Source organism: Fundulus heteroclitus, chromosome 4 (assembly GCF_011125445.2).
Source record: "Fundulus heteroclitus isolate FHET01 chromosome 4, MU-UCD_Fhet_4.1, whole genome shotgun sequence".
In the NCBI taxonomy this organism is placed as follows: domain Eukaryota; kingdom Metazoa; phylum Chordata; class Actinopteri; order Cyprinodontiformes; family Fundulidae; genus Fundulus; species Fundulus heteroclitus.
In genome coordinates, this window is record NC_046364.1 from 31153066 (window position 1) to 31176717 (window position 23652).

Sequence of the window (23652 nt, forward strand, 5' to 3'; positions counted from 1 at the left end):
AGATAAAAAAAATGTAAAGCTTTAACTAAAAGTAAGTTAAAATCTTTAATCCTGATGTGAAAGAAAAGCTGTATTTAAATCAAATGTGAACCCTCCAGATAGAAGACGCTGATGGGAGATTTGACGTCTCGGACGGAGCTCGGTGTGACGGAAAGCCGTCCTGATAGTGTGACTCCTACCCTCAGGGAGGGTCATCACAGGAGGAGGGAGAGGGACATGCAGAAGAGGGGGGAGGAGGAAGGACAGTGTCTTGTGTCCAAGTGAGGCTTTCAACATTTCTACCTCCAGATGCATCATCCCCCCCCTTACCCGTTAGTTTTCTTTCACAGTCTAACACCAAAGGGTGAGATTCAAAAGGAGTTGCTTACTTACCAATTATGTTTGAGTTCATGAAAGGTGTTGGGGACAATTCTTCATGGGACACTATCCGGCTGTCACTCATATGATCACTGTAATGAGGGCTGTCTGCAAAACCCTGAGGGGGGGGGGGGGGGAGAGCAGACTATTATTCACAATGCAGAGCAACAACAGTAAGTAGGAAAAGGAGAACACATTAACACCAATAAACAGTCTGGATAATGCTCCAGAAAACACAAATAATAACATTTGCTGGTCACAGCTCGTCTTAATGACGTTGGTGCATTTGGTGCCTCTGTTTATTTCTAATGTGGACACAGTTTGACGTATTTGCTCGCAAGAGACGGCGCTTTCATTTGATCGATTTGATTCAACATCGTTCAATCCCAATAAAGGAGAAAACAACCAGCACTGAAAAACTTATTCTAGGCTTGTACCTCTGTGTGACGTGGCGTATTTACTGGGACCTTAGTTTACCAGGAGAAGACCCTCCAGTTAAAGGATGTCCAGTTAATAATGAAGAGAACTGGAGTTCATTGTGTGCTTAAGATAATCTTATTTAAAAAAACACGTGTCATTTTGTCGTACCATTGTACTGTATTTTATTGTTGCATATTCTGTTCTTTTGTATTGTGCTGCACAACTATCACAAACATACATGTAATTATATAACAGCCTTTTTAATGAAAACATTGTTTTACCACTGTTTGTTTTTGCTGACTCTGCAAAACAGGACAAATATAATATTCTGCTCCTGATTTAATCCATAGGTCTACAACAACCTGCACTTCATCCATCAATTCATCAGGAACAAAAGGATTTGGGGCTCCATATACTTTGTTGCTGTGTTCAAAGTAGACCATGAGACCCTGTTGTTTACTGGAAGCGAAAAAAAAAAAAAAACACAAACAGTGCAATCCGACATTGTTTCCTGACACCTGCAGCTTATAAAAATTGCCTTTTTCTCCTGCAGTTTCGCACAGCCTTTCCGTGACAGTTATCAACATCTGGGGGGCTTAGGTCTAAATATCGGTCACAGCGTGGTCTCCGTTACTTCGGGGTCCCGCGTAATAAAAGACGCTTCGTTACGGCGTTAATCCCAAACCCTGTGAAAATCCTCCCCTGCGCTCCAGTCAAACACGTCTTCCAAAACTACATTAACTTTCACCAGACAGATCAGGCAGCGGTAGGCTTGCATTTCTATGGAGCTTCTTTTTTTTCGTAGCCTTTGCATTCAACATAAGAGTAAAAAAAAAAGTAAATCTTATTATCCATCTTTTTTTTTTTTTTCTTGCGAGTGGACGGTGATGGAGTAATTTCAAAGGCGGCGAAGTGTTGTGCTGCGTCGAGGGATTCCCTATTGTGCTCCTGCCAGCCTGCACACACTGTTAATCACACCATGAACCGACTCAATAACAACAACAGCCCAGTGAGAAGCTCAGGCAAAATAACACACACACACACACTTCGCCGAAGGAAGTAAGTGAAAAACATTTCATCTTTTCTACTGCAAAACAACGAGCGACTTCTGTGAATTAAATTAGAGGATGAACACTTTGTTCGTTTTCCTCCAGAGGAATCCGATTTTAGTTTCAGGAGGGCGCGTTTGACGCTGGGGGTTGCAGGAGTGTGTTGGTACAGGGAAATAAAATAAGCCCAGCTGGTCAAGCAGAAACTCACCCATCAGATAATGTGGACAAGAACGTATTCAGCGGACTCTCCGGTGAGTCCAGGACTTCCTTGTCTGGGTCTCTCTGACCCGTTGGTGTACCTTTAAGGACACGATGGTGAAGCTGTGATTCATGACACTGAGGAGTGTCTCAGTGGAGGGGACTCACCAGTGACCTGACCCTAGCCATATGGATTTCTCTCCGCCTAGTTCCACTCATCCATCTGGGACAGATCCATAGGAATGGCGTTTCAGAAGGCTGGGCCATATCAAAAATCCTTGCATATGATTGGATAAGCCACTTGTCTGTCATCTTTACGTGCTTTTTCAACCAGTCACACCGAAGCTAACCCGTGACGCTGTGAGAGCGACGCAGGAAAAACCAAAACTTTTTTTTTTTATGTGTTTGCGGCTCTAGTGGCACGCGTTTTATTGACAGTGAGCTGACAGGAAGAGGGGGGAAGACAGGCGGCAAAGCGCCGCGGGTCGGAGTCGATCCCGGGCCGACCGCGTCGAGGACTAAAGGCCTCCTAACATGGTTTGCACTAACTGCTCCGCCACGGGCGCGCCCCGGAAAACAAAACTTGCCAAATCCGGTCGGGAGAAGGGTGAAAACATCGTTTCCACCAACAAAAGCCTTCAGAGCCGTTCTCTGATGTTCTTTTAATGAAACAATATTAGATAGATTGGACAACGCGGAAGAAATAGCAGCATCAATGTTAACGCTTGCTTCCTTGATGCGAGCCGCCATTGTTATCAAAACAGTCTCACGTCACGGTCGCTTCTCCACTACGTCACATCTATGAAACTCCAGCCCTGCGTCCTGATTGGCTGGACAATAAAATTGGTTGGAGAAATCACTCTCTATGGGAGATGTCCCAGATGGATGTGAGTGGAGCTAGGCGGAGCTAAGTGGAAAGAAATTCATCTGGCTAGGGTCAGGTTAACTCACCAGAGTCTTCAGAAAGGGAACATAAGGCCAGACGGCCCACAGCTGGCTGATCAGCACTAAGAAACCGTCAAATCATAAAACTGGGAGAGGCAACTACGGTTCTCTTCGGCACCAATGTTATAGCGCACCGTGGATTCCTATGAGTTGCGGATTTGTTGACTCAAAGTCAACAAAGAAATTGTTGTGTCTTCCAGGTCATAATATACTTCCAACTACACTGCGGAAATTTTTTCGGCTATGAACAAACTTTTGAGTGTTCAAAAAATGTGCCTAAAACCAAACGTTTTTGTCCACAATGCCTTTCTTGACAAAACCGTATGATTCCAATCTCCTGGCTTAATGGCTTTATCCACCGCCCATTACTAAGGGGGTGGACCTGTTTCTGTTCAATTTGCATGTTATCTAAGCCATTACAAGGCCTTTGTTTGGGCAGTAGTATAAAGCTTGGTACTCCACATTACTCCAGACTTTTTGAATTGAGAGAGCTTCCTGGAGAGGAAGCGAAACGTCTTCAACTACGAAAAACAAGTCCAGTTGCTTTGTTTTTTACTTTTTTTGGAAAGTTAACAACAGAAACGAAGTGGTTCGTTTTAGGGTTTAGAAAACCAGCAGGAGACCCAACTTCAGCGCAAAAGCCAAAAACAAACGACGGTTTACGTTTTGTTTCTATGCCATGCTCAAATTAAAGGAGGGTATTTTAACGCGAGCAAAGTCAAGCCAGAGAAAACCCAAATACCAGATAATTATAGCAAACATTTATTCAGATAAGTGACTCTTTACATGAAAATCGTGTTTATTTGCTGCCAATTAGACCATTGAAACTATTATCTTTTTTTTTTCCTACTGTGATCCTGGTAGGTGGAACAAAATACATGCTTCCACACAGAGAAAGAGGAAAAATAGCTAATAGTTTACATGCCATCGTCAACCAGAGGACCATCAAGCAAGAGGTTTCAAAGTTTATCCTCAAAGGAAAGCTAAAGACAAAATTCACTGCAACCTTTCAACCAAAGGAGCGCTCTTTGGATCTAACATCCCTTTATAGAGATACGCCGCGGACACAGTGGACCCAACACTACAGCAACACCTCAACAAAGTCTAAGTCATATTTATATGCTGGTAGGATAGTTTGAACGTGCCTTGGAGGTTTATACCATCATAACTGCAACTTTTCTGATGGCTGACCAGTGACCAGGTCAGTGAGCAGAGGTTCTTCAGAGCTGGTGTACCGACTGTGCCGTACTCCACCTGTCGCCCAATGATCGCTGGAGGCTGGCACCAAACTTACTTTTTTTTTTTTTATATATATTCTATTAAAAGAAATAAAGGCTCGAAAACATCAGCTTGTATGTATTTAATCTTTATTTTGTGTTTCACTTTGTGAACTGAGTTACTGAATTGAATGAATTTTTTCAATAACATTCTAATTTGATTTTTGATTTATTTGAAAGGGGGGCAGTGTAATTTAATAAAACGCATGACATTACGATTCATGAGTATAAAAAAAAAGAAAAGAAAAAAGCCAGAATTAGCCAATGGCTATTTTTCAGCTGTAGTCCCCTGACGTGATGTTAAAAAAAAGGCATCAAAATACAGGAATATAATAAGTACAACACACATCATATTTGTTCTCCATTTTCTAAACTAAAAGGTCTAAGACTCCTTTTTGTATTACTGGTGGCTAAGTGTGCATGTGTGGGGCATCTTTGTAGGATAATCCACCTGTATCTGTATGAGAAACAAGTTGAATTTTGAAGTGCTGAAGAACTCCCAGCATCATTCTAGCATAGATTAGAATTAAACTAAACACTAGACTGGCTTCCAAATATACTATCTGCTTATTTACTTTCATAAACTTAACGTTGATTAAATTTAATTCTTGCATTTTGGATCATATTCTTTAAAAAAAAAAAAAAAAAAAAGCAATGTTAAAAATGTACGCATGTTTCAAAACATCATTGTTTAAATTCTGTGCTACATAATAAAAGAAACGACTGGTTTAGACAGCTTAACGCTAAAATGATCCTGCCATTTATACCCATAGAGTGCATCGGTGTTCTGCCCAAAACAGAAAGGTACCATTGTTTTTTTATTTTATTTTATGTTAACAGCCCTGCTACCCTGTGTTTGCTGCTTTGAGCCCGTTAGATCATCAATCACAGGTCCCTCTTCATTCCCAAACACTGGTGGCCTACATCTATCCAAGACACTAACACAATCTGTCACGGCAGCCACAGGGCTACGTTTGCACTACTGGCTAAATAACTGTCAGACAACTATGGCAGCAAGCAGGCCGGAGCTCACGCCTTGCTCCCCGATCGCTCGCCACAGTCTTTAAACAGCCATTTTTTATTTTTTTTCTCCCCCCCACACACTCTGTACAGCATCCCAGGTGAACGTGCGGCTGCATGTGGCTCCTTGGGAAGTCATGATATGGGCGTGATGGATGCGCGCGGGGTCGGGTATCAATTGGGGCAGGGCACTTGGGAAGTGGGGGTTGTCGTGCGGTGGCAGCGGGCACAGCCCTGCCTGTCAGCGCGCCGGTCTGCAGCCGCGGCTACCCAGGAAATAGCGTCTGGCTGCGAGCCAAGGTCAGCGCGGCAGGTCTCTGGACCGTTCACAGTCGACTGATCGCACATTCACAGCGCACCAGCAAACAAGCTCAGGGACGGCACCGAATTCCCGCTGTAGCAGACTGAAGATTGAGGCATGCAGAATTTCTTCCAACAAGCCTTGGACAAATTCAGTGAATAAAACATAAATTGATCTATTTTTTTTTAAAAGAGTACGGCTAATTCTTATCAACATTTTGCTTCTCTTTTTTTTTATGTGGAAAAAAAACACTGAAAGAAGTAATAGGTACATTTAAAAAAAAAAAAAAAGAAGTTATTACAACCTCCTCTTACACAGTCAAAGTAGAACAAATGTAAGGAAGGTCTTGAATACATAAAACATTTCTGAACAATCCTTGGCAGTTAACAATCTCTGCAAACATTCAGAAATATGTAAATTATGCATTGGCTGAAACTAGCTCATTAAAATGCCTGTAAGTAAAATGCCATGCCTTCGAATGAGCCGAGAAGATAAGGCGAGTAAACGCCGCATTAAACTCAACTCCTTCTACATAGAATATGAGATGTTTTGAAGTAGGGATTTATTTCAAACATCAATAAATAAAATCTAATTATTCACACAGACCCTTTGCAACTAGAACGATTTTAACTTTTCAATTTATTCATTTGATTTTAAATAATTTAGGTTGTTTTATGTCCAGGTGAGGGCTGAGGTTAAGCCGCAAAGGTAATGCCACCTTTAAAATATTTAATGTGATATTTAATGCTTAAGGTTATGATAATCCTTAAACGTTCAACAGAAATTATTTCAACATAATGTCAGCCTTCGCTTTTTAAAAGGCTAATTTGTAACATTTACACTAAAATTAATGAATTCAACGTAAATTTGCCTTTTCATGAGGTAACTTTGATTTGACTTGTTTTTTTGGGGTTTTTTTTATTGAAATTGTCACCTTTAGGGTAATAACTAAACGGGCTGTTTAACTCACAAACTCAACCGTCCTTTTAGTTATTTGACTTTTAAAGTTAATATGTCAGTTTTATCGTTACAGTATTTTTTCTTTTCTTGAATTCATTTTGTCACCACTAAAAACATCAGCTGCGTTTTCTGATTTTCAGTATGTGATGGAAAAAACATATTTTGGTACACCTAAATGCTTCAGATCATCAAACAAATGTTTATTTCAGACAAAAGATTCATAAAAGTAGCAGTTTTCAAATGATATTTTTTTTTTAAGGAGGAACGCTGTCCCCACCAACTGGGCCCTGTGTGAAAATATAACCGCCTCCCTTTGTTTAACCATGAACTCATTGGAAAATAACCAATTTTTGCTCAGATTTACCCACCAAGTCCAGGCGGGATTACTGCCAGATCAGCAAAATCAAGTTAACTCCTATATAGAACCAGTCTGACGACATTAAAGAGGCTAAAAGGTTTTGAAAAAGAAACAGGTCCTGGCCCCGTCTAATGAATTTTAACAACAGATTTCCATCGTTTTGTGATTCCACAGTGAGAGCCAGGCATGCATGCAAGGATGGATAGATGGATGGATGGATAGAGAATAAAATAGTAAAAATTAGCTTTATATTCCCATCTGCATGAAAATTTGAAGCCTGTGCAGCTGTGTTAAAGTGCCGTATGGACGGGCAAACAGCTGTCTGCTGGCTGACGCCGTGCCTTGTAATGTCAGAATCACTCATTTATATGCACCTGGAGCAAAGATATCTCAAGCCTCTCTGTCTTCTAATTCAAATCAAGCCGCCTATGTTACCATAGCCTGTAGATGTTCGTTCGGGAAGGGCAGAGAGAAATAAACAAGGTAACGCAGCCCGAGTGGCTCTGACATTTAGCTGAATTCTAATGGAAAGTGACAGGAGATTGACATTAAACTGAATTCATACAGGGCATGGAGAACAGCCCAAGTGTGAGGGACAAACAAACAGGGAGAGCTGTTCACACTTGCTCATGGAAACAGTGAGAGCTCCTTATTTAAACTGAAGAAAGACATACAGCGGCAACAATCGTGTGATTTACACTAAGCGTTGTTGGAACCATACAAATAAATCACATTTTCACTAGACCGCATAATTTTCTCACAAGAATAATAGGACGCATTATGCTGAGCAATATAAAGGTTTGCCTTGATAGGAACTAATTCAGCTTTAAATGATTCAAATATGGTAAACTAAAAGAAATGTAAATGAATTATAATTGTTTATACATTGTGTTCATCAATCAAAATCTGTATAAATATCTGAAGCGCTTCCTCAGATGCACAGAAGACTAAAGGCTTGTTTTGACTGCAAGACCTACAACATTTTATTCTCCATAACCTGTTTATATTTTTTTTGCATGTGTTTTCATTGTGGGTTTAGACCCAGAGCCCTTCCCATGAGCTATGTCACTCATCCCACTGCAGCAGAAAATGAAAAGCCATGATTTGTGTATAACGCTTGAAACAGAATAAAAATCACTTCAAAGTTACAGGAAGCTCGTAGCGTGCTTTTAATAATCAAAGCCTGAAACGTGTCTCAGAGGAGCATTAAACACAGCCGTGCAGACATTTCTAGTAACAATTCAGGAGGGTCTGTGATTGTTTCCATTTTTGCTTCATAATCTAAACGTTTTGACACAATAAAATATTACTTTTGGGCGAATGGATTTACTTAATTTCACCACTGACAGCTGTAAGCAAAAGCTAACGGTTAAGGTTCACAGAAAATATGAGCTGTAGATGAGTTTAAACGGATACGACTCAACTATGAAGCTAAAAAAAAAAATTAATTATCAGTGCTCAAGCTCAACAAAGCTCCAAAACGTCCTGGTAAGGTTGAAACAATAGACAATATCTCTATATAATCAACATTAAAAATGACTGACCCATTACACTTCCTCCAACCACAGCGCTGCAATGATCTGCTACTGGAAAGGTTAAACTCTGCTAACAAGTCTAGTGCAGCCAGAAAAACATTTGCAGCCCTCTTTATCGACAAGACAAACACAAATGCATCCAGTTGGAAATTTCAGTATGGTGACAACCCTAATTTCTGGTAAATGAAAAGTACTACCTCCCTATATGTCCTTTTCTGAGGCACATATTCTACCCTGCTCATTTACTTTAACTCTAGTAAAAACAGTGAAAAACAGAGGGGGGCCCAGAACACGGCCCTGGTTCTATGTCAATACATTCAAAGCCCACCATAACATTACTCACAGCCCAAAGGACAAAAATGCAAGATAATAATTTCTTTTGCAATTTATAAACAGTTTTTACAGCTAAACATACCAAATAATTCAAAGATTTCAACAGACGGACTAATAGTTTCTAATTTAAACCTCTAACGTTTAATTAATTCATCAATAATAGATTCACATAGTCTGTTTGAACTGATTAACTGCTTTCACGTTCTAAAGCATCCCAGTTAAACACTGATGCACCTATTTCTCAGTTTTGTGGCATATATTTTAGAGCAAATATTCAAGTTTATGTCCCTTTATTATACAAGAAAAAGAAAACAGAAGTTTATGTAGTTTTTAGATATTTATTTCAGGTACACAACACTTCCAAATAATATCTCTTCCCCCACTCAATATGGGCGGCAGATACATGGGATGTAGTTTTACTCTACCTGTGAGGCAGAAGTAGATTTAGAAGGAGCTAAAAGCGAATCAGAAACAGTTTATATTTAAACAAAGTTTTTAGGTATTATGTGAAAGCCAATTATAACTTACCAGTAGCTCAAATGTTAACATTTACCTTTGTGCTACATAAAAAGGGGAAAGTAACACATTTTATTCTAAATGGAAAGATTTGAAACATTGTAAGACTTAATAAAAAGAAGAAAAGCTGAGTAAATAACTGTGCAGTCACTGCTTTCCCTCCACAACGACTTATTTAGTTTGATAAAACAAAAAAATCAATTTCAACAACCCACTCTGTCACAGAGAAACGCGTCTATATCGGACTCTGGGATAAGGTGAGAGTAAAACTTTGCCAATTTTGATGTAACGAGTGTTAAATGATGTGCTGTGGAGCAGAAAGGCCACTCAGAGGCATTAGATTGTGGGTCATCTTACCCGAGAGGACTCATAGGACGGACTGGACTCGCCACCTGGGGCCCAAGACGCTTGGTTGGTCCGCTCATCCATACCTGTCAGAACAAGAGACGCACAGTTCAGTCAGCAACATCTCTCCAAGTTCAAAGTACGTTTACGCGCATCTGCTTCACAGTTTAACTAAATAAATACATTGAATAAAACACAACACTGGTCATATAGGCTAGCTTTAGCCTCCTGCCTTCTGTTTACAACTGCATACTGTAGTTTTAAAGAAACTGTATTTCTAGTATTGTACACAAGATAGGGATAATAGAACCTACTACAATCATAAGAAGTGAAGATTTAGGTTGCTCCCAGTTAATCCAAGAGACAAACAACTTTTTTATTTTTAAAAATTGCAACAAAAGGACCATGCTTTTTTGTTGCTCCCCATTCCCTCTTCTATTTCATAACCGTATAAATTAAACATCCTTTTTTGTTTTTGAGTATTTGTGTATATGTTGCAATAAAGAATAAATAAACCTGGATGAAAATCCTTGTGAAGTTAACTGAAGAAAATAAGTATTAGTATAAGTAATAAGTATTTGATTTAGTTTCTCATGGGAAGCTTTACAAAAAGCAGTTAGCCTCAAGTTTAGCAAATAGCTACTTAAAAAAGACCAAACACCATTAAAAGTTTCACAGGGCTGCTTATCTAAGGGCCACAAGAAAGGTGCTGCAACATTATTACCCATTTATGTTAGCATATGTCCCTTGAACTTATCAGATTTTAATATAAATGTATAAAAGTGCATCAAAATGCATCCTGTTGGATGTTTCGTTTACAGCCTGAAAATAGTGAACAATCTCAGTTTTGCTGCGTTTAATGACTACGGAAACCAATTTCAGATTTTTGTTTCTATTACTTTACCTGCCGATTATAACCAATCCGAGCTTATCCAGGGGAAAAACAGCAGATTTGAATTTCAGATCAATACAATTGTTCATTTCTATGCATTTTATGTCAATACTTCAAATTAACATAATTCGTCAAATAAATGGTCTTTGCAGCTGGCTTGACATTTTTTTTTACCAGTAAATAAAAAAATAAATGTAACCATTTCATATCTTCAAGAGTTCAGAACTTTCAAAATGTTGTTTATTTTACTTTAAATGCCTCCATGATCATATTGTTACATACAATGCTCCAAAATGTACCAAGAGGCAACGAACAAGCGCATGATTTGTTGTAGGCCAGGCTAAACAGCTGAGATCTGAAACGATTAAACTAATTCTTTACATGAACAAAAAACACTATCTCATCTTTCAAAAGTCAACCAGAAAAAGGCAAAAATCAATAATGCCAACCAAACTGTCAAGCAAGACCATCTGGCATATGTTGAAAAATATAATATCTGGTATTTACAATCTAATTTATGTGATAAAGCCATTAAGAAATATTTGATGCCTCGCTTCTTCTTGCTGTTTAGAACAATATTGCGTTGTGGTAACAACAGAGCCGCAGCACTGGGGCATCTACATTTGTCGAGTTATTGATTATCCATCTTGTAATTCTATCTGTCTCAGTGGAAAGCAATATAATATGTTCAGTTTCAAGTTCAAATAAAGAAAATCAGATTTCAAAAAATGGCTGTATTTGAAAACAATCATATGGCACAAAACAAACAAAATATTTAATTTCATTGTATATTTTTCCCCCGTTCGGGCTTTGCAGATTGTTCTAAGACTCCTCGATGCAACCAGGCTAGCCATGCTGTCAGTGAGGTCCCATTAACAAACCACTCTAATAAAGGCGGTGGGTTGAGATATTTATGTTCAATCAATAATCACAGACCATAATGTGCTCACCTGAATGACAATATAACTCAGCAAGAAGCTATATTACTAGCTATCTTTAACTTGCTGGGGTTTGTTTTTATTCATTAAAAGCTCTATGCTGTTACAGTAACTTATGAGGTGGAACTATTTGGTTTATTTTCTTGTTTATTTGCATAGGGGACGAGCCTGAAGTATAACAAATACTGACCACTGTAACATTAAGGCTCTCGCTAATTTGCGATGTACATGCCCAGGTGGGCCTTTCACTAAATAAAACCATTTAAAAGACAGCAAAAGAGCATAACAAAATAAAATCTATCACACATTATGTTACGTGACATAAATTTCAAAATTACATTAAAACAGACCACAATGAAACTAAAAGACCATCATGACAACCGTCATGGGCTGGCTGTTAATAAAGACTTCAAGACTGGTGTTTAAGAAACTGCTTCAGTCTTAAAATGTAAATGTGCTGGTCTGAAATCAGAATAAGTCCTCAGGTAAAAAATGTCATACATTAACAGCTTGCCCTGAAAAAGCTGTTTGATCAAAAGAAGTGTTACGAAAAGGTACCTTACAATTCTTGCTGGATGTGCTACGAGTTACTAAACCTAAACCGATCTAGGAGGAACCACCCTAACCGTAACCACAGAACAAAACCAAGATATTTCACTTCTGAAACCTGCTCAACGTGTTGACCATTAATCAGAGCTACCGGTACTAATCACAGACTGGGCCCTTGAAAAAAAACAAAAAAATCAAGCAGAAACTGCTTTTTTTGGGGTTTTTTTTTACATTTAAGATAAGACGTGGCTTTTCAAACCATGCTGTCAAGGATAGATAACATGAACATGACAGAGGTGATGTCATCTTCCAGTCACGTATATAAAGCATAATCAGCATACATTTGACCTGCACCCAGACCGGCTTCAGGCAAATCAATTATTTACCGACTGAAGACTAGAAGACCCAGAACTGAGCCCTGTGGTACACCAGTTTCACTATTTACTTTAAGAGAGGATGATTTCTCACCACCGATAACGCACTGTTCACGATTGACAAGATATGACTGAAACCACTGTCATATCAACCCAGTTGATTGCATCAAAGTCTTAACAAGCAGCATTCACTTCTGAAGAAGCGTAGAGCTACAGGGAGAGTCGTCTGCATTGTCCATGGCTTTGCAGCAATCCCTCATACTGAGCAAGCATGAAGATATCTGCTGTTCAGTTTTCTACCCTGGATCTGTTTGGGTATTCTGCCACACAGCATGTTTGTGAAAAAGTTTTGTCCTCACAGCCGCCATTAACTACCTTTACTTTACTAATTAGCTTTTTAATGTTAATATAATACTACTATGAATTTGTTGCATGCCTACACAGTCATATAATTCAGGTAACAGCTAAAAAATGTTTTAATACCAGCAATCCAATTTGAGATTGGATAAAAAAAGAATCGATTCAGAATCCTGGGAATCCAAATTGAATCGATTCTTTAAATCTGAATCCATACCTAGGCCTCGTTATTAGAATATCTTGCCTTAGCGCATCAAATGCCTTTTTCAGGTCTTAAAATACTGCTCCAACCACGTTGTCCTGTTACAGTAAACATGCTGAAATTATCTGACATAATTCAAATTTGTTGCATTGAGGTCACGTAGGGTATTAACATTATTCTCGTTTTTTGTGCGACTTGATGGAAATAAGTTCTTCACAAGAAATTTGTGAAGCTAATTATACACTTAAGCAGAAAGTTGGTGACGTTTCGCTACTCAGAAATCACGCTCCGGTGAACAGCGCGGTGGATTTTAAGTTTCATCCTGACAAATATGACGCTTTGTTACTTGCACGCAGTAGATTCGTTTCCTCTTCTGCAGCAGCTCTTTGGAAAAACTCCATAAGTAATTCTGTCTCACATTTCTGATTTTTGGTGGCTGTATTTTTACACTTTTAGCTCCGATACCTATGTGACTAATTTAAGTATTCCCATAGGTATTTGATCTATATCGACTCGATGCATTCAAGCCAAACTGAAAACCTTCACACGCAAACTGCAACAGCGGTCAGTGTTTGCAGTCTCACCTGATTACAGCCCCTATGAGGGCTCAAGGGACCCGTCTGCACAGTGAGATTACACACCAACCCATGAGACTTAAGAGCAAAACAACAAAATCACTGGCTTCAGTGTAAGACCAAGGACTTCAATGATCCATGCTGCTCTTCTGTTAGTATTATTAACCTGATAACTGCCTAACAATTCTTACACAGCCAAATAATTCAAAGATTCAAAGATTCTTTATTGTCACTGCGTGTTACTGTTGTGAAATTTCTTTTGTGGCCACTCCGGCTAAGAGTACATTCCCCTTTTTTCTTCAAAAAAAAAAACAAAGACAAAATGAACAAGGGTTACTGTGTTTTTTTTTTTTCTCATTACAGCATTCACAATATTAAATAATTAGAAAGATGAAGATTCAAAAGTTTGTATGAACTAGTTGTCCTTAATGAGTCACATGAGGTAATAAGGTGCTTTTGTGCAATAATGATTTGAGGCTTCAAATAAGATTAAACTTAGATGTGAGCGACAAAAGAATCTGTGCATTTAATTGCTTTTATTTCTTAACAGTTGTGGTGAGAATGTTGTTTAATAGTGTAATTGTACTGGGGAAGTGACAGAGAAAGCACATAGGCTGTCTGTGATAACTGATTGCTCTCTGCAGGACCATTAAGAAACAGCTGCACCCTCTCAAAACCCAGATTCAGCAGGAGGTTTTCCAACAGGAAAAGAGAGGCGAGTTTTGGCATAAAAGGGTACATTTCACAAATGTGAACCATAATCCCACATTATGCAGCAAGGCTAAAACTTTGCAAAACATAAGTAGAAGAAATCCCATCAGTGTCAACTGTTTATTTGACAACTTCCTATTTTTAACTGGGAATTTTCTCACTTGACACAATTGATTACAGCTCTCTATTCCATCCAAGTGTTTTCCTGTTTCGTTATCACTGAACCAAAACTGCACTCCCACAAGAGAGCAAAAGTAAATGTATTCTTACAATTGCAATTTTACTTTAAGGGCAAGCATTGCAAGATAACGTAACAACCAGTGTGAAGTGTACCAAAGTCTTAAATCGATATCAAAACATCCTGATATTTCTCGTTGAGGTGAGCACAAGACCGCTGCGGTCAGCATGGCTTCGCCTGAGGAAGATGTAATAGAAGATGCCCCGCCTACTCTTAAAGGTACAGTGGACGATTCTTCTGGAAATGTAGTCAAGAAATGCCCCAGTCACGTTTTGAACAACTACCAGGATCATCTTACCTGCTCTTCCTCTCCTCCGGGTTAAAAAAAATCTCCCACATCCACTCTTATTTCTTTCTTCTGATGCCTAACGCTTCTTCTCTTAAACTAGCAAGACAGTTTGCTACCTGTGACCCTCCATAGTTTTCAAATTATGCGGTGAGAGCAGCGGAGCTCCAATGAAGTCTGAAACCGACGCTGACTGGACACATAAACACTAGAAGTGCGCATGCGCAGCAAGAGTAAACTAACATAGAACGAATGTGGGACAACGAATACAAGAGGTGATCCCATCGGAACTCAAAGCCGAAAAAAGATTGTCCACTATACATTTAAATAATTGTTTTGACAGCATTTTGGGTTTTCGGTAGAAAAAATCAAGAGAGACAGACCAGACACAATAAGACAGTATGTAGGAACGTGCTAGCACTGGCACAATGAACAGATACCTTCACAGCACCGTGCTTAAATCAGCAGCACCTGTGAAGACAACACCAAAAAGGACAGACGACGCTGAATAATGCTTTAGCACTGCGAGAGCTGCAGCAATAACAAGAGACATTGGCATTTTTTATTACACCTATTGGTATAAGTCCATTTTCTCTTGTGCAAAACAGATTTAGAAGACTCCTTGACACGTCAGAACCAAAGAAGAGCAGTCCTTCACCTGTGAATTTTACTCGCACAGTCATTCCTAATCTCTACGAAAAGCGCAGGGCTAAAGTTGTTGAGACGCTGAAGGAGTCAGAAAGCATATCTATAATGACCGATGGCTAGACGTCTAGAGGTTTGTTGAGGAGCATCACAATCACAGCGCATGCTATCAATCGCAACAGGGATTTCTTCAAAGTATTATTAAAATCTTGTCCTGTTTCGCTTGGACAAACTCCTTGTCTCTTGTCTTGTTCGTGTTCTGTAATGTTACACCCCTACTGGTCACTTATCTTTACTGCACAGTAATGGGTTTAAGAAAAATAACTTACCCCTAAACTGAACCGATTCTGACAGCATCATTTGCTTTGTTTCCATCCAATTGTCATGCAAACTTTGAGTGAACTTTTAAAATGTTCCAAAAAAAAAAGAAAAAAAGAAATGCGAATTTGGTGTGTTTCCATCTACTGGTTTGAAAAGAATTAACGAGGCTACGCAAAGCGTAATTTTATCAAAAGGGACGTTACACATGGCCGTAGTAAACAGGAAGGAGAGGTTGGAAACTAGCAATGGACCATTCTAAGAAAAATGGAGAGAGGTTTTGTTTTCAGGAATGTGTCGCTATCAGGCAAGTTGTAATTGTTCTGTCATTTCTAATAGCTTAAGTGATGATACATGCTGTCCGGAGATTACCTGACTCCGTCAGATAGATTTGCTCCGTATATATCCATCTGGAAACCTTCCGTTGAAGTAATTTTGGGAAGGGGCGGAAATACTGGTTAGCTGATTGGCCTATGTTGGTGATAGACGGGCCAAATAAACCAATCAGATTCGTCGTCGCTCTGTTACGAGCGACGACGAAAACACAACCACAAGCCAAGCTACTCTTGCTGCTGCAGGTAAAGGCTCGTTAGCTCAGCAAAGAAATACTCTGTAATTCCGATAAAACTTGCTCAATAGCCACGCTAACGCTAGCTTCATCGGCTGAAGCCGCCATGTTGTTTAGACTGAACTGACGCGCTTCTCGTTGCGTCACACCTCAACCCGCCTCAAAGCCAACGCTGATTGGACGTTCGTTTGGTGAACGGCTCCAAATTTTCTTTAACGGAGGGTAGCCAGACTGATCTGCGAGTGAAACCTTGAAAGCTCGCGAGATCAGGATGGTCTCACGAGGCTAGTCCGGAGACAGGAAAATCCCTGTTGTTGGTCCGAGCTTTGCTTTTGTGCATTAGTAGAATATCTGGGAAGACAGCAGCTGATCCGGCAAGCGAGGTACCTTATTTTTTGGAGTATAAGGCGCACTTAAAATCCTTAAATCTTCTCAAAAATTGAGGGTACGCCTTATAATCCAGTGTGCCATGATTACCGTTGTGCTTACTCACTGATTTTATGTGGTACAATGTGCTCAAAAATCTGTTAAAATTAGCAAGTATGACTTTGGTTAGCAACAAAGCCGCTTCGCTTAATGGATATTTGGAGCATTACGGTACAATGTGTCACTACCTGACCGGACCCCTGAGGAGTCTACAAGACTGCCTGACTGTAATGTCAAAACTAGAAGTGAATCCATTAAATGCCCCCACATACAAGCAATGTAGAGAATAGTACACTTGACTATGAAGGGTAAAACGTTCACTGTGCGCCTTATAATCCGGTGCGCCTTATGAAAAATACGCTAAATGTCTGCTACGTCCAAGTTATTCTGCAACGGTATTTCCATCTCCTGTCTTTTTCGGAAAGCCAAAAAAAAAAACTCAAAACACTTTTTATACAAAACTGGGTAAGTTAGTTTACATTTTTCCCATTTCCATCAACCTTTTTTAATGCAATACTTCAAAACGCACATTAAAATATGTTGATAGAAACGCAACTACAGTCTAATCGCTGAGTGAACAAGCCCAACAGACCTGGCTGTGGTCCCTCAGGACATTGTCTGTGTTTTTCAGCAGTTGCACATTTCAGAAACGTCCCTGAAGTGGCATTTCCCTCATCTAAAAATATGAGTCTGATCTATTTTTTGATTGATGCAGCACCAAGCAGCTACAAATAAGAGGAGCCGAGCAGCAAGCTGGGCAAGGGAACTGGTTAGAGAATCCAGTCAGGTTTCAAGACAAAACAACAGGGACAGACTAACAACTTTCCGCCGTATGCATGTGTAAGTAGGTCGAATATCACGGCTTCTTTTTAGAAGCGCAGTGATTAATAAACGCCTCCTGGTTTTTAAAACACGCTGTGGTTGTGGTATGAATAAATCTGAAGGCTGGAATCAAGACAAGTCATGAATGAGACTTTGCAGATTTACGGCACCTATATCCTGGTGGAGTTACACTCAGTTTCCCCAGATAGGTAGTTAATACCTTCTGTACTATCACCCCCACAATTAAGTGGAGAGCAAACAGCTTTCTCAGTTTACTAAAACTTCCCATGTCCATCCACGGCCACACAATGGTTCAATGTCAGCCTTTTAAAATAAATGTTACACTGCGACACTATTAGGTTAACCATCTTTCTGCTAATTTTACACTTTCTCTTTAGCTTTTCGATATACTTACTTAACACTAAATATAACCTTTTTTTTTTCTTTTTTTTTTAAATGTCAATAACATCTGATTTGCTCATCAAGCCTAATCTTTAACACAGAGAGTCGGTACTGTTACTTGTCAGTAATCAGATTCTTAAGTAAGCTGATTTGTGAAATCTAATCTGAATAGCCCCTCAAACTACCTCCCCATGTGATTTTCATCTGAATTGCATTTTATGGACGGCAGAGCATGAGTGCAGCGGCAAGAGGGAGACTTTTGTTTTCATTTTGCTTGACAGTGTGTGATATTATGGATTTGTTTAGTTGATCGAATCTGTAACAAATTAGAAGACGATCTGAAGATGTTTTTGCTTGGAAATCGGGTATTTATATTGCAATGTATTGATGGATTTTATGTCTAGTGACAAATGATCATCTTACAGATCAGCCTCTTTATTTTTACTCTGATACAACAAAGCTGCACATCAAGCAAGGCAGCAGAGGCTCTTTGGAGCTGTGGCCAGGAATGAGCCTCCACGACCAAAAGCCAAGCATCGCTATACACGCCCGAAAGGAAATTATCCATTTTCACAATAGGCTCATCAGGTCTGCATCATCAGCACAGCTGGAAGGGGAGAAGCGACGAACCTCTGTTAGAGCCATTTTTCCAATCCATCTTCTCCAGCATAATTTTCAAGGGTCTTGCCTGTCCCACTCCGCTTCAATTATCAGGCTATGCCCAGCTGAGAAGCAATAATCCAAACCCTCATTCCCTGCAATTTCCACACTCGTGTCTGCACACTCGCTTGCCTTAAGTTCACCGGCACTTATGTAGGTGCTTCTTCCCTAACCTTGAAGATCTGAGAGACAGGAGCTCTGACTGTAGTCTGAAGGGGGGGGGGGGGGATTTACCCTACACAGGCCCTCAGTACTGGAATATTCAAATGAAAAATGTGTGCAGATGCAATCTAATTTTAGCCTCCTGAAATTAGAATCCGCTCTAGAGGTAAAGTCGTGTAGGGGCCTGTTTGTAGAAAACTGAAATACTAGACAAGGATGGTAAAAAAAAAAAAAAAATCCAGCCCGATTCCAGGCTCGCCTGGTACTTATACTCATCCATAAAACGTGACACTTGACCACCTTTTAAATGCAAATCTGCATTCATGAGAAGATATAAAGTTTTCATTAACGCAGCAAACTTTTTTTTTCTTCCTTCGTAGAAAAGTGTTTTAAATTAGATTACAGGTCACTGCTCATCACTTTGTGCCAAACTCTGTCAGAAAATCTGCGACTAGTTCAAAAGGTTTCAAAGCGAAATTGTAAAGAACTTAGTGATTGTATTATTCTCAGCGTGTGTTATAAGACAATTCAACCACACAGGACCAGCTGGAAACCTTTGTTCACCAAATGTACTCCTAGATTATATACCAAAAAACCTACTATGGCCATGGGGGAAAGCTAAAACTCGGCTCAGATGGAGGAAGTTTGGGGTCAGTTCAGTCCACTTTAAAGTTGTTTTAGAAAAAAAAAAACATTTGGTTTAGACCATTACTGTAAAACGACGCAAAAGCAACCCATCTGTGGCCGTATGGGGTGCATATCTGTGAGGACACCGCTGATGGAGAGGCATGAAGGAGACACCTTTTCCACAGAGGGCTGTGGACACGTCAACGGGGGAATGCCCAAACCTCATTCTGCCCCACTTACAAAAGCATGACTTCATGGACACACAATGTGCTCGACTGACCTGCTAGACAGTCCAGATCAGACGCCTCTTGTAAATGTGTGGCTAATAATAACGAGGGAAGTCAGGCACAGAGACCTCTTGCAAAGCACCCAAGAAAAGGTCCAAATGTAAAAAAATGTTGCATATTTGCCGACGCTTCTGAAAAAGGATTTGCCTATTCTATGCTCTGTTTAGGTTAATGGGTCTTTAAATGGGTCTTTATTTTAAGTTATACATGTTCAGGATGCAACTGGAGATACAATCGGAAAATTATACCTATAAAAGCAGATGCAGGGATAAGGCTTTTGCTGAACATTACCAGTTACCCGTTTCTTTTCACGCCTAATTTGCTGATTTCATGGACCCTTAAAACGTAACACTTAAGAGTTAAAATGTGCTGCAGCCGCTTTAATAGAGGGCGGGGTTTTGAATCCATCTCAAAAAAAGAAATCGATGCGCTTATAGAACAAATAATTAATAATTAGGAGGAAAATATGTCTACTTTCAGTATTTAAACTGCCAATCAGTGATCAGAGTCGATAAATTGGCCAATTTGGATCACCAGTTTTGTCTGAAATATAACTGGCTGATTGATCTGGGTATGTTTATCCGCAAAGCATTGAAAACCATCAGCCAAAGTGATCAAAAACCACTACTGCTGTTCAAATTGTTCCTATCTTGTCATGTATGTCGGTGCATTGAAAAAAAACACACATTATGCAGTGGTTAAAATAATTAAATAAAGCAGCTTACATGAAACATCAAGTCCTTTTGTGTTTTTAAAATATGCGTTTGGATTTCGATGCACCCCTGTTCTGAATAGGGCATCTGTGTTGGGATCAGGGGTGTGAGGATGTTGGAAATAAAGGAGCAATCAGACTTCTGATGCATCTGGACAGAGTACCGTCACTGTCACGTCTGGGACTTAAATTGCGAAGATCTCTGAGAAAGTTGTAAAATACTAATTAGCCAAATTAATTAGAAAGTTGGCTTCAAGCTCCCTGCATGCTACGATCTGCCATTAGAACAGACAGAGTTTCTTCGTAGTGTTGCATGAGATTAAAGCTATAGTTGGTAATACTGTTCAGAAACACATTTTGTTATACTGGGTAAAATAGTCCTTCCATCCTGAAAGTTATCAATACATTATGTATTCAGAAAAAGGAGGTTAAAAAATAATTTTCTGTAACGCCAATGTCTGTGCTCGAATCAGGTAGTGTATTAAAATGTATAAATTATTTAATAAGGATCATTTGTAGATACTAACAAGTCTATATATTGAGAAATAAATATGTTAAATTGAAAATTGTAGACAATGTATTAATAAATTAACATATATTACTACATAAACACACAAAAGTAGTGGAAATAGGTACCGTTTTGTATCGGTACAGTTCATAGGTACCGGTTATCGGTACCGTATCGTTTCAAATGTGAAAGCTATCCAACCCTAGATGAAATTATACAAAATTTAAAGCAAATTACGCATATTGCTGCATTTATTTATCAAAACACAGGGTTATGCCCCTTTGTGTGAGGACACACACACTTTGAGAACCCGCATGTTGTTTTAAACACAAGTGATCCTTTACACATGTGGTCTGAGGCAATCGGGTGAAAAAAACTGTCCTAAATCACTTTCTTCTGCCAAAACCTTTACAAAAAAATTTATGATTAGTATAAAGAAATACTTAATGATTTATGTACAGGTTTATAAAACATCATGTCAGTCAGCTGCTGGTAGAAGAGTCAGAAACAGTTGTAATGCTGTAATATCTCCTACAGATCTCAGTGGAAACCAGGAATACGCGACATTAGTCTCAAATCCAGAAACGGCTTCTTTGTCGTCTGCTTTGCTGAAGAGCCCCCCCCACTAACACAATCCTTCTCAGCTCAATGATTTAGGTATCCCGGGGGTCATCGTCACGGCTCCACAGGTCATGTGTGACAGCTCTGTTCGTGTTTCTTTGTCGTTTCTCCTCAATGTGTGTCTTTCGCTTCACAGATAACCCACGACAACGGCGGCCTTTTGTGGGTCCACACAAGACACGCTTTCAGGAAACATAATGCTCGATTGTTGACTTTCTCTAGTGGCACACGAGACAATGGATGTGCTTCAGATTAATGTCCTGTAGCGTTTATTTCTAGAGGAAACGATCCAGAAGGGGAGGTGGGGGGGGGAGGTTGGGGTCTGAACTCTTGTTAATGCAACTAAACCACTCACAACAAACTGCTCATATATGCTCATATATATATATATATATATATATATATATATATATATATATATATAGATAGATAGATAGATAGATAGATAGATAGATAGATAGATAGATAGATAGATAGATAGATAGATAGATAGATAGATATATATATGTGTGTGTGTATATGTGTATATATATAGATAGATAGATAGATAGATAGATAGATAGATAGATAGATAGATAGATAGATAGATAGATAGATAGATAGATAGATAGATAGATAGATAGATAGATAGATAGATAGATAGATAGATAGAGATATAGATATATATAGATATATAGATACATATATATATATATAGATTTAGATATAGAATGTGAATTTCTCCAATTTATGTGAATTTCTCCAATTTCAGATCAATAAAGCCTATCTTACATATATTTTATATATCTTAGATCGATATCTTAGATAGATACATAGATAGATAGATAGATAGATAGATAGATAGATAGATAGATAGATAGATAGATAGATAGATAGATAGATAGATAGATAGATAGATAGATATATATATGTGTGTGTGTATATGTGTATATATATATATATATATATAGATAGATAGATAGATAGATAGATAGATAGATAGATAGATAGATAGATAGATAGATAGATAGATAGATAGATAGATAGATAGATAGATAGATATAGATATAGATATATAGATACATATATATATATAGATTTAGATATAGAATGTGAATTTCTCCAATTTATGTGAATTTCTCCAATTTCAGATCAATAAAGCCTATCTTACATATATTTTATATATCTTAGATCGATATCTTAGATAGATAGATAGATAGATAGATAGATAGATAGATAGATAGATAGATAGATAGATAGATAGATAGATAGATAGATAGATAGATAGATAGATAGATAGATAGATAGATAGATAGATAGATAGATACAGACAGATAAGAGAATAAGGTAGTTAATTGTGTGGGAGATTCTTTTAATGGACGGGGCAATTATCAGCCGGAGGTGCTCACTGAAAGGAAAAAGAAAAAAGCTCAACAATATGTTTCAGCACCTCATTACACCGCACATCATCAAGCAGCTCCAGCGCTCGCACACCCTGAAACAAATTTTCCCCCGCTACACCTCCGCTTGCAAACCCTCCGTAGTAACAGAGTCTCTGCGAGCGGTTCTTACACGTCACAGCGCCTGATCATCGGAGCCTAAACACGGCTGATTAATGCATTATTTATTCGGCGGACAGTAATTCAAAACACGATTAACATTCACAGCGGTGCGCTATAATTGCAAACAGATCAATAAAACATGTCTGTGGTCTAAACCGTGTTTTGTTCAGCGTCTTTACTGCAGCACCGCTCCACGGTCCCAGGTGGAGGGCTCAGGTTTCGAGAGCCAGATGTGAGGAGCGCACACACGGAGGAATTACATGCCAGACTTGAAGGCTGAGACACTTTTTCTACAGACTCCATTCACAAATAAGCCAACGCAAACCGAAGCAAAAGACCTCCACAAACTGATGTTTTTTTTTCTGTGTGTGTGCAGACTTTGATGCAGGGGATAAACAAGAGGCCACATGTCAGAAGGTTTGTAGAAAAAAAGGTTTAAGGGATCGATTCCTACCGGGTGCGCTGAACTGACTGCTTCCAAGTGTGGTCGGCCGATTTTTCCCTCCGCTTACAGGTGGAGAGAACATCTGAAAGCACAAACGCAGACATTAACCTAAAAACATAGCAAAGATGGCTGTGTACAGCAGTCATGCAAAGTTCCCTTGGCCAATACC

The 23652-nt window shown here is 39.1% G+C and overlaps 1 protein-coding gene across 6 annotated transcripts in view; it reads right to left on the reverse strand.

Moving 5' to 3' along the window:
* tcf12 (transcription factor 12) overlaps positions 1 to 23652 on the reverse strand; it is a 93969-nt gene that overhangs the window by 68281 nt on the left and 2036 nt on the right. For all 6 annotated transcript variants that reach the window (XM_012855173.3, XM_012855176.3, XM_012855175.3 and 3 more), the window contains exons 3-5: positions 23493 to 23565; positions 9630 to 9703; positions 373 to 475 (exon numbers count right to left, since the gene is read on the reverse strand). In XM_012855173.3, the coding sequence (XP_012710627.2) occupies positions 373 to 475; positions 9630 to 9703; positions 23493 to 23565 (250 nt within the window). The remainder of the gene's footprint in view (positions 1 to 372; positions 476 to 9629; positions 9704 to 23492; positions 23566 to 23652) is intronic.